At 66.1% G+C, this 16,097-nt stretch overlaps 6 protein-coding genes across 6 annotated transcripts in view; 3 read left to right on the forward strand and 3 right to left on the reverse strand.

The window, feature by feature from the left end:
- The window catches only part of CHLNCDRAFT_35720 (hypothetical protein), a 2,661-nt gene extending 2,315 nt beyond the window's left edge, over positions 1 to 346 (forward strand). Inside the window, exon 7 of the mRNA XM_005846800.1 lies at positions 41 to 346. Coding sequence (XP_005846862.1) covers positions 41 to 299 — 259 coding nt within the window. The 3' untranslated portion in view covers positions 300 to 346. The remainder of the gene's footprint in view (positions 1 to 40) is intronic.
- Positions 347 to 374: 28 nt separating this feature from the next.
- On the reverse strand, positions 375 to 2,563 carry CHLNCDRAFT_58039 (expressed protein). Its single transcript, XM_005846975.1, has 7 exons — positions 2,243 to 2,563; positions 2,068 to 2,130; positions 1,754 to 1,909; positions 1,614 to 1,650; positions 1,394 to 1,459; positions 1,175 to 1,244; positions 375 to 993 (listed from the first exon to the last, which is right to left on the reverse strand). Exons 1-7 carry the CDS (start codon positions 2,531 to 2,533, stop codon positions 702 to 704), a joined length of 975 nt encoding a protein of 324 aa, XP_005847037.1. The 5' UTR covers positions 2,534 to 2,563; the 3' UTR covers positions 375 to 701.
- A 404-nt stretch (positions 2,564 to 2,967) lies between these two features.
- Positions 2,968 to 5,110, forward strand: CHLNCDRAFT_134673 (hypothetical protein; the record flags this gene model as incomplete). Its single annotated transcript, XM_005846801.1, has 5 exons — positions 2,968 to 3,144; positions 3,307 to 3,504; positions 3,666 to 3,868; positions 4,006 to 4,795; positions 4,994 to 5,110. The coding sequence occupies 5 exons, from the start codon at positions 2,968 to 2,970 to the stop codon at positions 5,108 to 5,110; spliced, it is 1,485 nt and encodes a 494-aa protein (XP_005846863.1).
- Positions 5,111 to 5,316: 206 nt separating this feature from the next.
- CHLNCDRAFT_134674 (hypothetical protein) lies at positions 5,317 to 6,378 on the reverse strand (the record flags this gene model as incomplete). Its single annotated transcript, XM_005846976.1, has 4 exons — positions 5,317 to 5,484; positions 5,580 to 5,645; positions 5,731 to 5,846; positions 6,114 to 6,378. The coding sequence occupies 4 exons, from the start codon at positions 6,376 to 6,378 to the stop codon at positions 5,317 to 5,319; spliced, it is 615 nt and encodes a 204-aa protein (XP_005847038.1).
- Positions 6,379 to 6,940: 562 nt separating this feature from the next.
- Positions 6,941 to 10,947, forward strand: CHLNCDRAFT_35723 (hypothetical protein; the record flags this gene model as incomplete). The annotated part of the gene is made up of 10 exons (XM_005846802.1): positions 6,941 to 7,205; positions 7,303 to 7,525; positions 7,804 to 8,005; positions 8,230 to 8,458; positions 8,637 to 8,992; positions 9,154 to 9,273; positions 9,401 to 9,483; positions 9,619 to 9,709; positions 9,904 to 10,185; positions 10,252 to 10,947. The coding sequence occupies exons 1-10, from the start codon at positions 7,043 to 7,045 to the stop codon at positions 10,945 to 10,947; spliced, it is 2,445 nt and encodes an 814-aa protein (XP_005846864.1). The 5' UTR covers positions 6,941 to 7,042.
- Positions 10,948 to 12,285: 1,338 nt separating this feature from the next.
- On the reverse strand, positions 12,286 to 15,431 carry CHLNCDRAFT_58041 (hypothetical protein). The gene is made up of 9 exons (XM_005846977.1): positions 15,372 to 15,431; positions 15,033 to 15,211; positions 14,815 to 14,915; positions 14,422 to 14,570; positions 14,127 to 14,216; positions 13,116 to 13,935; positions 12,809 to 12,976; positions 12,612 to 12,689; positions 12,286 to 12,400 (listed from the first exon to the last, which is right to left on the reverse strand). The coding sequence occupies exons 1-6, from the start codon at positions 15,423 to 15,425 to the stop codon at positions 13,864 to 13,866; spliced, it is 645 nt and encodes a 214-aa protein (XP_005847039.1). The 5' UTR covers positions 15,426 to 15,431; the 3' UTR covers positions 12,286 to 12,400; positions 12,612 to 12,689; positions 12,809 to 12,976; positions 13,116 to 13,863.
- Positions 15,432 to 16,097: the final 666 nt, after the last annotated feature.

A 16,097-nucleotide genomic window follows, 5' to 3' on the forward strand; every position in this document is an offset into this window, starting at 1 on the left:
CCCCCCCCCCCCCCCCCGCTTCCCGCCCTTCCCACTGCAGGCCCAGCCGCTACGTGCTACGCAGCTGTGTGGGCGGCGCCACCAGCGGTTTTGTGGCATGCGGCGCGGAGGATTGCCGCCTGTACCTGTGGAGCCGCCACTCGGGCGACCTGCTGGAGTGCTTGGCGGGGCACACGGGCTGCATTAACGCCGTCGCCTGGCACCCGAGGATGCCCCACCTCATCGCCTCCGCCTCAGACGACGGCACCATCAGGACGTGGATGGCTGCAGCAGCCATGAAGGGAGCCAGCTTAGGCTGACGCGTTGCCCCAACATGCCACTGTTGCCAAGCGCAGCGCCTTGGCTGTACCATACTTTCTCTGTGCACAACCATCAACTTCACTGCAGCTGTTAAATGGATAAAACGCCAGCGCAATGTTGTAAATTTAGCTGTAGTGTTAGAGCGCGTTGAAGCGAGCGAATAGGCAGGAGGTTGGATTTCAGCGGGGAGAGGGAAACAAAAGCAAAGGCAGCCGGTCATCTTCAAAACAAAACGCAGCTCAGAAAAATGAAGCAAGAGTGTGCCAGAATAATGCTCTGCTTCCACGCCCGTTTGTTGCACAGCGCAGGGTTGAATGCACCCAGCTGCTAACGGCTAGGCTCTAGGCATCCCTGGTGCATGCTTGCCACCCGCGAGCGGGTTTGGCGCTATGCACTATGCCTCACGAGGCAGAGGCAGCAGTGGCCGGAGCCTTGGGAGGAAAGCCCACCGCCTCGGCGGCGGGTGACCCACTTTGATCAGAGGAGCCGGCTGCCGCCTCGGTTTTGGAAAGGAGGCCTCCCGTCTCGGAGGGCGGCGCGTCCTGCGGCTGCAGCGGTGCCTGCAGCTGTGTTGGCTTCTTGTTGCGGCCCCCACAGCAGCCGAACAGCTTGGCCTTGGCTTTGCCCAGCGGCGCCTTGATGAACTTGGGCAGGCCCAGGCCACACAGCAGCAGCGAGACGTAGAAAAGGACACTGCAGCAGGCGGACGGGGCAGGCAGGGGTAGACTGGTAGGCAGTCACAAGACCGAGGGACGCCGAGCACCGACCCGAATACTGTTGTTGCTGCATGCCGAGCAATGGGACAGGGCGCGCAGCAGGCAGCCAGGAGCAGCGCAGAGAGGGCGGGGGTGACAGGCGGCAACGGCCGCCGCACCTGAGCGTGATGCCCACTGCATCAGAGCTCGTTGCAAACTGGTACTCGCCGTTGATGTACGCCTCATACTCTGCGGTACACACAGCGTCGGGAGGGCGGGGTGAGGTAAGGTGGGCGCAGATCGTCGCAAGCTGTGGGTAGGCGCCTGGCAGGTTGACTTGGCAGTGTAAACCACATGGGCAGTTGAACATGATGGGCCCCTGGACCCCACCCACTCACCAGAGGAGTTCTGGAAGGTGGGGAAGCAGCCATTGTAAACGTCGACGCCGCTAGCGCCCAGGGCGGCTGCAGGCGGGGCAGGGCAGTGTAGGGTGGGGGTGAGTGCTCGCAACGACGGCATGGGTGGTCCTGGGCAGGCATCATGCACGGATGGGATCATAAACGCGGCAGGGCGGCTCGCCGCTCAGCACCCGGCAACAGGAGCAGTTGTGCAACTCACCCTCTGCCTCCTGCAACAGCACACGCCGCCTGCCTGCCTGCACAGCCAGCCAACGTGGATCCCCACGTGCATGTGAGCATGTGCAATGAGCCCGGCGAGAGAGACGGAGGCAGGCAGTCCACAGGCGCGTGCAAACTCACCTCAGCCTCGCCCTCGGCTGTTGTGGTCGTAGACCCCTCAGCCGTTGTGGACCCCTCCGCTGTACTGCCCTCGGCTGTTGTTTCGCTGTCGGCAGGGCTCGTTGGGGTGGAGCTGGAGCTGCCCGACTCGCCCTCCCCTTCAGCCTCCGCGCTGGTCTGCAAAACCATGCCGCATGATGCAATGAGTGAGCTGGCGGCGGTTGAGTGGTCACAGTTACGAGACAGTGGCAGCACAACTGGCTTTGGGGGGGGGGCGGCGCACTAGATCCAGCAGAGACAAAAGGGCATGTACGGCGGCGGGCAGGGGGACGCACCGACACGCCATACTCAAACAGTGCGCATTCGTTCACGAATGTGATCCACTGGGCGCGATAGACCTGCAGGGGCAACATTAAGCCGTCGGGAACCAGGCCAAAACCGAGGCCGGCGTGGAACCGCGCAGCCACCGCCACGCTTGGCTGCCCCTTCACCCCTGCAATTAAGCCTCACATGCATGCAGCGGATGATGTCCGTCTGATAGGGGCAGTCCTGCTTCTTCTCCGAGTAGATGGCCCAGTTGAGGGTGTCGTAGCAGGCCGCGAGGCAAGACTGATTGCAGCCAGCGACGGGCGACACTGGCGGCGACGTGTAGTTGTTCCAGAGGCTCTGCAGCTGCGCGTCGCAGCTGTCATTCATGACCTCCACCGTGGTGTGCATCTGACTGTGCGTGCCCTGGAGCAGCAGCAGGAGCAGGGCCGCCGCTCCGAGCATGCCCCCCACCCTGACACCCTGCAGAGTCATGACTGCCTTGCAACGAGGAGGAAGGATTAAACTCCGTCACGCAACCGCGCTCGGACGCCGCCCTTTCGAGCACGCGGAGAGCGTGCGCAGCAAAGCATGCGCGCAGCAGGAGCAGACTTTTCGCGGCGCGCGCCGCACGTATGTGTCCATTTATCAGGTTGCATGGTGCAATTTATGTTGCAGTAGCAGCTGCGGACTTGTGACTTGCCTCTGGTATCCTTTGCCGGCTGTACCTCGCTGCTCCACGCCCCCTCGCCCCTGCCAGACACATCAAACGCTGTCCGCAACACGCATCGCCAATGCGACACCCCACCGTCACCCCGCCGCAGCGGCGGCAGTGGCGGCCGCCGCTGCCGGTGCTTGCAATGGCAGCGGCGGTGCTTCTGAGCCCTTGTTGGGCTGCGCCTGCCTCCACCGCCCTGCACACCCCACCAATGGCGATCTGGATCGACGAGTTCTTCTTTGCCGAGGGCGAAACCGTGCTGCTGCGTGAGGCGGTGGCGGCCTCAGGCGGTGCTGCCGTGGTAGCGGGCACTACCCACAACCGCATCTTCCAGCTCAAGAGCTACCAGCAGCCTGACAGGATGGACGTGATGTGGACAGGGCAGCAGGTGAGAGCCGTGTGGCTGCATGTGTTCGGCATAAGGAACAGCAGAAACAACAATGTTTGTTTTTAGGAACAGCAGAAGCAACAGTGTTTGTTTTTTGGGGTCTGTGTTGTCATCCCTGGCACCCCCGGCTTAATGCCAGTGTCTGTCCCTCTGTCTGTGCAGGGCTGCTATGAGGCGTTCAAGCGCCGCCTGAACGCCAGCCACTCCGTCAGCTGCGTGCCTGGGGCGCAGGCAGTCACGGGCAAGGCGTCGCTTGTGGGCAGCCTGCAGGCGGCGTACGGCGAGGGGGCCTGGGGCATCGTGCCACGCTCCTTCCGCCTGCCGCAGCAGTACTCTGACATGGTGGCCCACCTGAAGCAGGTGGGCCTGCATGCCGCAAGCAAGCAGCCCCCGTCTTGGCGCTGTGGCAGCTGCCTGACCAGCCTGCCAGGGTTTGGGTGCCAGCACAGCTCCTGCAATGCTCGGCAGACAGCCTCCCTGCCGCTCACCCTGCGTGCTCGCCTGCCCGCCCCTGAGCGCAGGAGCAGCGCAGCGGGCGGAGCGGGCTGTGGGTGCTGAAGGAGGACGTGCACCGCGGCAAGGGCGTGGGCGTGGCAACGCCCTCGCAGGCGCTGGCGCGCGCGCTGGAGCCCGCCCCCGGCGACCGCCGCGGCCTGCGCCACGTGCTGGCGCAGCGCTTCCTGGGTGACCAGTACCTGGTGGGCGGCAGACCCTTCTACATCAGGTGTGCGTGGTGGGGGAAGGCGGCGGTGGTTGCAAGGCGATGAGCCGTGCTGGCGCTGCTGGCACATCGGCTGCCAGGCGTCAGTAGTAGCTCAGCGCCGGCCTCTCACAAGGCCCCTCGCGCGCTGCCCGCTGCAGGGTGTGGGCGGTGGTGCTGGGGGCCGACCCCGCCCGCGCCTACCAGTTTGGTGGCGGCGTGGTGGTGTTTGGGCAGCAGCAGCGCGCCGGCCAGGCCGCCGACAGCCTGATTGTCAACCTGTGGACGCAGGACCGGGCGGCGGCGGCCCCCTGGAGCCTGCAGCAGCTGGAGCAGCACCTGGAGGCGGAGACGGGAGGCAGCGAGACGCCCCAGCGCCTGCGCCGCCAGCTGCACGCGGCGGTGGCTGCCAGCCTGGCGGCGGCCCTGCCCACGGTGCGGCGCGCCGCGGACCAGCTGGCGGGCTTCCAGGGCGGCAGCTTTGAGGTGCTGGGGGTTGACTTCATGGTGGATGCCAGCCTCAGGCCCTGGCTGGTGGAGGTCAACCGCCTGCCCTCCATGGCCCGCAAGGTGGTGGCCTGCGCCAGCAACGCCACCGCCGGCGGTGACGATGGCGACGGCGGTGGGCGCTGCGAGCAGGATGTGCCATTTGATGTGCAGAAGGAGCGGTTCATTGGGGCGCTGCTGCAGCTGCTGATGCACCGGCACAGCCAGCACGCCGGCTTGGCGCAGCAGGCGGAGCAGCTGCTGCAGGCGGCATCAGATGTGGCGCTGGAGGAAGAGCAGCCGCCCTGCTTGGACGCTGCGCAGCTGCAGCAGCTGCTGGCAATGCAAGCAGAGCAGGCAGAGGCAGAGCGGCTTGGGTTTGTCCCGCTGACCACCCAGCTGTACCGCTCCCTGGAGTGCATGGCGACCCAGCCCAGCAGCAGCAATGGAAGCAACCCGTGTGATGTGCTGGCTGAGCTGGCCCCGCCTGGTTTGCCAACCCGGCAGGAGTGCAGCGCCCCTGCGCCTCCTGGATCCCATCTGCTGGCGTGGCTGCACGGCTGGGGCAACCAGCTGCGCTTACAGGCTGCCTCTGTGTTGCCACGGCTGCGGCATCCTGCTGCAAGGCGGCCACAAACGAAGACAGCCGCTGCTGCCTACCAGCTGCGTCCCTCGGACGAGCGCCTGCTGGCATGGATGCAGCACGGCAGCCACGCGATTGCCAGCCTGCAGGCTTTGCGAGACTTTTGCAATGGTTCTCGTGGTGCGGCTGCCCAATAGTCCTGTCATGCCCTTTCTAGCAAGCAGGCAGTAGATGGGCAACACATGTGGCTGTAGACCGCAAACAGTGGTCCACATGACATGTAATGCATGTGCAGCGATGGCACTGGGCAGGCACAAGACACGAGTAGAGATGTGGCGGATGCAAGGACAGTGCCCTACAGGGAGCAGGGTAGTGCGACACATGGAACGTAGCCCAGCAACCCTCACCCTGGCTTCTTGGCGCTGATCAACCAGCATGAGTTGGTGCAGCAATCCAGATCGCCAGCAGGGGTGAGGCAGCCATTGGCAGAGAGCAGGGCCTGCATCTTTTGGCGCGCCTCTCCAAATACATCCTCCCCCGGCCTCTGCTGCTGCGCTTTGGACACCGCAGCCTGCATGGAAGCACACCAACCACACAGCAATGTCATTGCTCGCCTAACAACACTGCTGGACATCCCCACCCTTGCGCCATGCCCCTGCCACTGACCTTGATGGGAAGCGGCATCTGGAGCATTGCATCCCACCACACGTCGTTTCTCAGCAAGAAGTCGACCTGCAGCAAGGGGCGGGAGGAGCACTGAAATGGCCTGCCGCATGGCCTTGTGCAGTAAGCTTGGTATTTCTCCTAGCCGGCTGACCTGCAGCTCCTTGCACTCCAGATCCTGCAGCCCCGCATTGCCCACAGCCTCCATCAGCTCCTTTGGGTCGCTGAAGCGGAGGGCGGTGAAGCTGGCGGGGGCGGTGGAGTCGTATTCTGCGGCACAAGCAGGGTGGCAGGCATCGGTCACAGAGGCAAGCAGCAAGGGAGGGCGCGGCAACAGCACATGGGGCTGCTGGGCACCTGCGACCAAACCCACCTGTCGAGAGCAGCCTCACATAACGGAAGAAGTGCATGCGGTCATCAGGCCCCCATACCGACACGGCCAGGATGCCGCCTGGCTTCAGCACTCGCTGAAATTCGGCCAGCGCCTTGTCGTGGTTTGGCAACAGCATGATGCCGAGGGAGCAACAGCATCAAAACTGTCATCAGCATACTGGTGCAGGTCCTCGCCATCTGCCGTCTCAAAGCTGATATTAACCAGTCCCAGCTGCTGCGCCCTAGCCTGCCCAAGCTCCAGGTAGGGCGGCGCCACGTCTGTGGACACCACGTGAGCGTTTGGCAGCGCCGCAGCCAGCGTCGCTGCGGGCTCGCCACTGGCGCTGGCGACGTCGAGGATGTGGGCACCTGGTCTGCCCTCCAGGGCTGGGGCCAGCAGCTGGTGGAAGGCCTCGAACAGCCCTGACATGATGGAATGGCCAATGACCCTGCAGCAGTGTGTCGTGTCCTGCATAGCATCGTAACACTGTTGTGCATTCTAATGCATGCTGCTGCCTCTGGTGCGCTAGACGCCACCGCCTCACCAGTCTGCATACTGCGATGCGGCGGCGTTCCAAGTTGCTACCACCCTCTCCTTAGCTCCTCCTTTGTGTGGGTCTGCAAGGGAAGGGCAGCGGAGCGAATGGATTCAGGGCAACGGTGGGCGCCTCCAAACCGCCGCTCCGCAGCCGCCGAGAGGCAGGGAAAAGATTGGCGTCAAATCGGTGCAGCTGCAGCCAGTGTTTTAAATCACTCCTGCGGCATCTGAAGCGCTAGGGGAGCCAAACGCCCTCTCGCACCGCCGCCATGACGTGAATGTGTGGCCCACCCGTGAATGTGTGACGGAAAGTGAGCTGCAAACGGATGCCGACACTGGTCAAATGATAAGCAACCCCCTTGGGTTGATAATTCATGGGATTTTTGCCACGCTGGCACTTTGCCCACGGGTTCATCCCTACATCAGTACCTTTCCAATCAATTTGCATTTTGCAGATCAGCATAGCCTGCAGCTGCAGTGATTTAACTTTTGGTGGCGTGCACCCCGGCGGCTGCACCAGAAGGCAGCGCCTTTGTGACTCGGTTGTGGCTGTGATATGGCGTCTGCAGCGGCGCCTGAGCTGGCTGGCCGGCTGGGGGGCGGGCCTAGTTTGCCGACCGACAGGAGGGGATGGCTGCCCGTCAGCCACCACACCGCACAGAGGCAACGCCAGGGGCGGAGACGGCAAGCAGAGCAGCCCACGCAGTGTCGTGCGGGAGGTTCGTTTGCATGCATGGCGCCGCCACCGCCACTGCCCTCGACTGGGGCACCCTCGGCACCCTGGCGCCCAGCCATTCTCGCGGCCGCCCCCTGCAGGGCGCAACCGCAACCGCGTGCAGGTGCGCAGCGACGGCTACGAGCACCTGGGCAGCTCGCAGACCATGCGCAACAAGCGGCAGTTCCCGGGGCCGCCGCCGGGGCAGGGCCCTCCGCTGCGCGTGCTGCCCATCGGCGGGCTGGGCGAGATCGGCATGAACTGCATGCTGATCGGCGTGTACGACCGCTACATTCTGGTGGATGCAGGCCTCATGTTCCCAGAGTGAGCTGAGGGTGGGGTGGGCTGGGCTGGGCGTGAGCAGCTGGGAGTGGCGGCTTCTGAGCCAGGCTGTGCTGGGGCCTGTCGCCAACCCTCGCGTGGCTCTGCTTGGCTGCCTGCCTGCCTATCATTTCAAATTGCGATCCCGATGCTGCTGCACTGGTTGTATCCTAGTTGTGCCAGCTGCCCCTGCAAGCACGTCGCTCTCCCACCCTGCCGACCTGTCGCCTTCCAGCGGGCTCCCTGACTTGCCCCCGCCCCCGGCCCCCCCGCCCCTGCAGCTTCACCGACCTGGGCATGCAGAAGATCCTGCCGGACACCTCCTTCCTGGCTCAGTGGCGCGACAAGATCGAGGCGGTGGTGATCACACACGGCCACGAGGACCACATCGGCGCGCTGCCCTGGGTGTGGCCCGCCCTGGACCCCTCCACCCCCATCTACGCAGGCGCCTTCCCCATGCAGCTCATCAAGCGCCGCCTGCAGGTGGGTGGGTGGCCGCAGGCAGCACAGCTGGCTGGTTGCGGCACGGCTGCATGCCTGTGGGGCCGGCGGCGGCGCGGAAATGCTGGCCGCTGCCCGGGTCTGCCCCCGGCCTTGCTGGCGTCGCCACCGATGGTCACTCGTGGCGTGCATCACCGCTCCCCCACACCCGCCGTCCCCTGACTGGGCCACTCCCCTGGCCGCCCTGCTGTCGGTCACCCCTGCAGGAGTTCAACCTGTATGACGAGGGGCGGTGCCACGTGATCAGCATGCGCCAGAACTTCCAGCTGGGCCCCTTTGACTGCACCCCCATCCGCGTCACACACTCCATCCCCGACTGCTGCGGCCTGGTGCTGCGCTCCGACCACGGCACCATTGTGCACACCGGGGACTGGAAGATTGACGAGAACCCGGTGGATGGGGAGTCGTTTGACCGCCAGGTGTTTGACGAGATAGGTGCGGCGCCCAGCAGAATGGTTGCCGCTGCCGCTGCTTGTGGTGTGGTTTGTTCTGCTGGCCGGCGTGCAGCCGCGCGATCTGCGCGTGCCTGCTGCGCCGGCGGGTGCCTGGTGTGGGATGAGCGCGCGGGTTGAACATCAGCCTCACCCGCCCCCCGCGCCTGGCGTGGGTGCAGGGCGCGAGGGCGTGTCCCTCTTCATGTCCGACTCCACCAACGTGCTGTCTCCTGGGCGCACCACCAGCGAGGCCGTAGTGGAGACGGCGCTGATGAACCGCGTGATGGGGCACCAGGGCAAGGGCCGCGTCATCACCACCCAGTTTGCCTCCAACCTGCACCGCATGGCGGCGGTGAAGAAGGCGGCCGACGCCTCGGGGCGCAAGATCTGCTTCATCGGCATGAGCCTGGGCTTCTACCTGGAGGCGGCGGCGCGGGTGGGGCGTGCCCCCTTTGACCCCAAGGAGGTCATCCAGGCGGCAAACCTGGATCAGTACGACCCAAACGAGCTGCTCATCATCACCACGGGGTCCCAGGTGAATGGCTGCGGGGGGGGTTTGGGTGGGTGTGGCATGTTCTGGGGGCTTGCCAGGGGGGGCCCAATTGTGGTGGCGGGGTGGTGCGCAACTGGGTGGCCCGCTGCCGCCTTCCGCAAAACCTGCTTGCCCCGGCCTCTTTCCGTTACGTCAGGCGGGAGCCGCCCGCCGCGCTGTCGCTGCCCGCCCGCAACCCCAGCCACATGCTGAAGCTGCAGTCTTCCGACTTCTCCCTCTATTCGCCCAAGGTCATCCCAGGCAACGACACGCGCGTCATGCAGGTGAGGGCCGCCCTGCGTGACGGGGCGCGGCGGGGGGCGAGGGTCGCGAGGGGGCACCCCACCCAGGCTGGCACCCCCGCCTGCTGCCCGCCACCCTGCCACTGGTGCCCGTGCTTTCTCCCCGCAGATGATGAACCGCATCAGCGAGATGGGCCCCGAGATTGCCATGGGTCGCGACGAGAACCTGCACACCTCGGGCCACGCCTACAAGTGGGTGCAGGGAGCCGGCCAGAGCAGGGGGCAGCAGCCCAACACAGCCTTGCACAGCTGGCGCCCCGTCGGCCGGCCTCCTGGCACTCAGCCCCGGGCTGCTCGCCTGGCTCTCGCTGCCCTGCCTGCCTGCAGGGGGGAGCTGGAGGAGGTGCTGCGCTACGCCCGCCCCCAGCACTTCCTGCCCGTGCATGGGGAGTATGCCTTCCTGTGCGCGCACGCGCAGGTGCGGCGGCGGCTGTGGGGAGCCCGCATCGCTGCCCCCGCCCTGCTGCTGCCGGCGCCCATCCTGCCTCACCCGCCCTGCCCACCAAGCCCCTATCCGCTCCTGGCCCCCACCCCTGCTCCCACTGCGCCCCTGAGCCCTGCCCCCCCCCGTCACCCTTGCCCCCGGCTGCCCCCTCCTTTCCCCCACTGCAGCTGGCCCGCGAGAACAACATCAACTTTACCTCCGTCATCCGCAACGGCCAGATGCTGGGCGTGGCGGACCGGCGCAACCGCAACACGGTCAGCATGGGCAGCGCGGCGGGCATCCCGGGCGCCTCCATGGCGCTGCTGGGCGAGGCGCAGCTCACCAACTTCTACAACGACGGCAACAAGGGCACGGGCACGGCGTCGGAGATGGCGCTGGAGGAGCGCCAGCTGCTGGCGGTGGAGGGCATCGTCATCGCCGCGGTGGACGTGCTGCGCGACGCCGCCATGGTGCGCGCGGTGGCCGAGGCGGCGGCGCCGGGTGCGGGCCCCGCGGTGGCGGCGGCCGCCGCCAAGGCCGCCTCCGCGCGCCGCCTGCGTGCCAAGGTGCGCGTCACCACGCGCGCCATGTGGGTGGCGGGCGGCGGCCTGCTTGAGGAGCTGCACCGCGCCGCCAACGACGCCATTGAGCGGCTGCCGGGCGACGCGCACCTGGCGGCGGTGGAGCGGGTGGTGGCCGACGCGCTGCGCCGCACCTGCAAGGCCTTCAACCAGCGGCGGCCAGAGGTGGTGGTGATTGCGCACGAGGCGGACCCCCGCGCGGGGGCGGCGGCCATGGCGTCAGCCACCCGCCGCCAGGCAGACTCGCCGCAGGGCGACCGCGGCGGCGGCCAGCAGCGCGGCCAGCGCGGCCGCTGGGGGCAGCAGCAGCAGCAGCAGCAGGGCGGGCGGCGCATGAGCGACCGCGAGGCAGAGGAGGTGCTGGCTGAGCGCAAGAGGCGCAAGCAGGCGGAGCGCGAGCGGCAGCTGCTGGTGGCGCCCAAGGGCGGCGAGCTGGACGACATGGGCGCGCCCTCGGGTGCGTGGGTGCCTGCCGGGGGCTGCTCCGGGCCTGTGTGCCGCGCTGCCCTAGGCTGCTCTGGTCGCCGGTGGCCGCCTGCAGTAGCTGGCAGGCTGAGAGAGCCGGCCGCGGCTTCATGGGGTCTGCCTCGGCCCCGCCCGCCCATCATCCCCTCTGCCTCCCCATCCTGCCTGCCTCTGCCCTGCAGATGAGTCGTCAGAGGAGGAGGAGGGGGCGGAGCTGCCGCTGCCCGCGGCAGGCAGGCGCGGCGGCAGCGGCGGCGTGGCCGACAAGGTTGGCGGCAAGGCTGGCGGGCGGCTGCCGATGCGTGGCGGTGGCGCGGCGGCGGCGGCGGGCGCGGCCGCAGGCGCAGCACCCGCCAGGCGTGGGCGGCCGCCCAAGGCGGCACAGGCGCAGGGCACGCCGCCGCCGCTGCAGGAGCTCCCGGCAGACTTTATTGCTCGCCGCCAGGCGGCCAACCCGCGGGACAACCCAGAGGCTGGCGGCAACGTAGAATACCCCTGATGGCAGCTCCCTCTTTCTATAGCCTCTGCTACACATGATGATGCCTCATGAACAATCAGAACTTATCCTATGGAATGCTCATCATCCATTGTTTCCGCCCGCCACGATCGTTTCTTGCTCCCTTCCGGTCCTCAGCGTTCCTTCTGCTCCACTGGAGTTCATCCCACCCATCGTCAAGTGTGACGAGGCCTCCTGGACGTGTTACAGCAAAGGTGGAGCCCAGCTGACGGAAGGGGCAGAGCAGGCAGTCGGTCTGGCATGAGCCAGGCGGCACAGGCAGCGCTGTCACCGCCAGCTGTGTGCGCCGTCACCGCCAGCTGTGTGCGAGATGCCAGCCATCCTCCCAATCAGGCAACCGCATGTGCCTGCCTGTAGCTTCGCGTACCGGGAGTGAAGCGCGTCAATGCATGCCCTTCTCCCAGGCCGTCACTGTCTGTGAGCTGCAAGGTGGTGGCTCCGGCTCTATCGGTTTGCGAGGCGCACAGAAGATCAGCACTGATGTATCGTACTGGATGAACAGCCCGCCCTGCACCTGCGCCTGCCTCCGCCCGCAGCCGCCGCCGCTGCTCATCAGACACCCGCAGGGCCACCAGTTGTTGGGGCAAGTAACACCCGCCCCTGGACCCTGCGCCGCCCTCTAGACACCCGCCACCATGGCAGAGGTGCCCCGGGAGCAGCGCAAGATGAAGCGCTGGCGGCGGCGGGACCTGAATACCAACCTGCTCAAGGTGTGCTAGCTGTCGCCGGTGGGCCCTCCATTGTGCCGGCCTGCTGTGTCGCCAGCCTGTGCGAAGCCCGGAACCCCACCCCCTAAAGTGGCTGCCAGCCTCTGGCCGCCTGCAGGTGTATGGCGAGCTGAAGCCGCGCGGCCTGCAGGCGCTCATCCTGGACGCCGCCGTGTGGCTCTGCTGCGACGACGGCGTGGCGCACCAGCTGGACACGCTGTGCCTGGGCAACATGGACGGCGGCGCCGGCACCGCCGCCCACGTGCGGCGCCTGCTGGAGGAGGCGGGGCACGCGGTGGAGGGGGACAAGGCGGTGCGGCTGAGCCTGGATGAGGCGTTCTTCATGGCGTACGCGCTGGGCATACTGGCGGTGCATGATGTGGTGGAGGGGCATGCCGTGGCGCTGGACACCACGGTGCGTGGCAGGCTGCGAGGGTGGAGATGGGGTGGCGGGGTGGGGCGAGAGCACGTGCTGGGCAGATGGTGGGCGACCTGGACTGCTGGCCGTTGTCTTGGCCCTGCTGCTGCCAGCATGCGCGTCCCCGCCGCACACGGTTCAGCCCCGCCTGTCGTACTGATACGTGACAGGCTGGCTAAGAGGCTGCTGTGCCAGCGCTGGCGTGCAGGCGCTGTGGCAGCGGCTGCAGCAGCTCCGCCACGACTTCTTCCTCCTCTACCTCGCCCACCACCACTTCCGCAGCAAGGTGGGGCGCCGCCCTGTGCTGTGCTGCACCGCGCTGCGCATGCACCAAGGCAGGTAGCGGCTGGCTGCCTGCCTCTTCCCCTTGCCTGCCTGGCTCACCGGCATGGTGCTGGGTTGCAGGGCTGGATCCCGCGCACGGGCCTGCAGTACGGCGCCGACTTTGTGCTGTACCAGCGCCACCCCGCCCTGACGCACTCCGACTACACCGTGCTGATCGTGCCGCTGGCGCCAGGCCAGCGCCCAGACCTGGGCTGGCACGACGTGCAGGTCTCCAACCGCCTCTCCACGCAGGCAAGCGTGGTATCGCCTGTGCTGGAGGCTGTGGGGCGCGAACACGCCGTTCCACAGGCGGAGGGGTCGAGATCCTGCCCGCTCGCGCCCGTCACTTGCGCATGCGCCCGTTCCCTTGCGGGTGGCCTGCTTGCTGCAGGTCAGCAAGAAGCTGCTGCTGTTGTATGTCCAGGAGCAGGGCTCAGACCGCAGCAGCCCCAACTGCCTAGCAAAGGTGGCAGTGCATGAGCGGCTAGTGCGGCGCTGGGTGCCCGAATCGCACCGGCCGCCCCCTGGACGAGGCAGCGGAAGATGAGTGCACCGCGCTCCCTAGCGGCACATCCACACAGCCCCCTGCCTTCTGCATGATTTGTTTGCTTGCTCCTCTGATCGCTGCCTCCTCTGAATTCATTTGCACCCCATGGCATGTTGGGCGCTCATTTTGACATGGGCGGCGCGGTAGCACCGCCAGGCCTCTGCATCCATGCGCTGTGACAAGCTCGGAGCGAACATTCCTGGTGACAAACGGGAGCAGGTGGTGTTCTTGGGATGTGCAACCTGAGAGAGAGCACGGGGAGGGTGCAGGTGGCGCCGACAGAGATGGGAGGAAGAATGGGGCAAGCGGAAAGGGAGGAAAAGTTCATTTGCATGCGTAATCGTACAAGGAAAGCCCGGCCAAAGAAACACAAAGAGCCAGCCAGGCCTGGAGCACCGCAGCTCAAAAGACAGACAAATTGGTGAGCATCCAGCTTGATAACGCTGTTCTGGATGCATGGGTGGGTGGCGGCAGCTCGTGGCTATCCCCAGTCAGGCTGCCCACTGCCTACTAACAGCTGGCAGCCAGACATGCTGCCACCCTGCTGCGAGTGCTGCCCCACGAGCCTCGCTCGATCGCTGTCCACCCTTTACTCCTCCTTCCTGTCCGAGCTGCTCTCAGCAGGCTTGGCGGGGGTGTGGCGTGGGATCTTGGAGATGTACTGCGGGCACACAAAGGTGGGGGCACAGGGTAGCCCACTCGTTTGGAGGGTGGTCGGGCAGCGACAAACATCCTACATGACACACGCCTCGCGATGCCTAGCACCCAAGCCTTTCCCGTGGCTGCACGTGTGGGTCCTGTGGCTGCTGCAAGCCACAATGCAGGGCGCTGCATGCCTGTCCCCTGCCCCACCTTGTGCAGGTGCTTGTCGTAGACGGCGGTAAACTGAGTGCGGCACTTGTCGATGATGCCGTCAATCTCGTCCTTCTTCAGCTCATACACCTGCAGGGCCACGCTAGCAGCACGCGCATGTCGACGCCCGAGCAAGCAACAGCAGCCAAGTGAAGTGCAGGACGCCACAAAAGAGAGGGAGCATCAGAGGAGCCACGGCCCTTGCCACTGGTCCCAAGCCCACGTTACAGCCACACACCCGCCTCAACAACCCCCCAAATAGCGCTGCAAAGCTGCCCTTTCGCGGGATGCGCACCTTGGGGAGGGTGAAGGCGGCCAGCACGGCGGTGTAGGCCAGGCCCAGCAGTGAGAAGATGCCCGCCAGCTTGCCCACGAAATACAGCACGCCCACCACAGCGCCCGTCAGCGCCGCCTCCTTGCCGCTGGCCAGCCGGTTGGCAAATGCTGCGGTACGGAAGGCGGGTGGGCGCCGGCGTTCATCGAAAGCCACAAATGCACGCAGACATGCCCCACATTTCTGCAGACTTTGCACTAAACATCAGCAATTCTACGTGCGGCGGATAGTGATGGAGCAGCCATGCAAACTCTCTCACTCAGGTTGCAAAGGGGCCACACACTGGCAGCGGCAGCAAGCAAGCTGGCCCGCCCTGACCCCCACCCCCCACCCAAGCGCAGGCGGTCCCCTCACCCAGCCCCTTGTTGATGTACACGGTCGCCTTCTCCGCCACAGCCTTTGCCTGCCCCTCGGAGATGCCCTCCTTGAGCAGCCGCGGCACCGGCACGGGCGGCCTGCGAGCAGGCGGCCGCAACGACGCAGCAACGGTCGACGACCAAGCTGACCTGCATGTGGGCCTGCATTGCAGCTTCGTCCACACTGCCAGTTGCAGGCATGCGCCAAGGCCTCACTTGTGGGCAATCTTTGCCACGTTGTTCCACACAAAGCACCCCAGCACCGCCGCCGCCACCAGGTAGGCGGTGGTCTGAATGGCGTTGATTTTGGCGAACTGCAGGATGCCAAATGCCACCGTGATGGCGCCAAACACCAGCCCAGAGCGCTTGGGGTCCCTCCAGAGCAGCAGCTCTTCCTGCGGAGGCAAGGGGCAGCCAGCCCGCATGTCAGCACTACTTGCTTTGGCTCTCAGGCGGCCCCACCCGCCCCCCACGGTGCCCAGCACTGCACCCTGCAGCTGCAGGGCGCGATCTCAGGTGCCAAGCGCCTCCCAGGCAGCTGCATGTCCCACTCACCAATCGGGGGTCTTTCACAGGCAGCTTGATCCTGTTTGGTGTGGAGGTCGCCATGGCTGCAGTCGGGCAGGAGGGCAGGAAGTTCAACAGGGTTCGGGGAAGCCCTAGCGCGCCATTTCTATCCGAGGCCTTTCCAGCAACCGCCGCGCCCTCAAATGAGCAATTCTTCCCGCGAATTCAAGTCAGCAGTGTCCCCTGGCCACGCGAGGCGCCCGCACAGGCCTGCCGAGGGCCCCCATACACACTTGATCGGCACAATATACGTGCTTGCAAACCCTCCAGCCGCAGCTCAAGCTGTAGCTTGGTGGTAAATTGGATTGGACAGCAGCCCAGCGGCAGCGGGTAGGAGTAGCAAGACTTACCACAGGCGGCAGCAGGCGGCAGCAGGCGGTTCTGCGGCGGTGGCGGCAGGGAGGATTGACAGGCCCACGGCGCTGCAGCTCACGCCACCGGCATGGGCAGAGGCAGGGGGCGAAGAGGCGGAGGTGGCGGGCGGGGAGGCGGCGGGGGGGATGGTGGGGGGCACTTTGAGGATCAGTATGGAGAGGTAACGCTGCGGACACAGAGTGACTTCCATCACGTCAGCCTGAGGGCAGTCAGGGGGCCTCATCTCTGCATTCCCCTCTGTTGACTTGCTGCTTGCAGTCGATGGTCGGGCAGGATCGTGCAGAGCATTTTGGATTTGCCGGCCGCGGCGGCGGTGGCTCCAAAGGGGGTGACGCAGGC

Source organism: Chlorella variabilis (assembly GCF_000147415.1).
Source record: "Chlorella variabilis unplaced genomic scaffold CHLNCscaffold_12, whole genome shotgun sequence".
Taxonomy (NCBI): domain Eukaryota; kingdom Viridiplantae; phylum Chlorophyta; class Trebouxiophyceae; order Chlorellales; family Chlorellaceae; genus Chlorella; species Chlorella variabilis.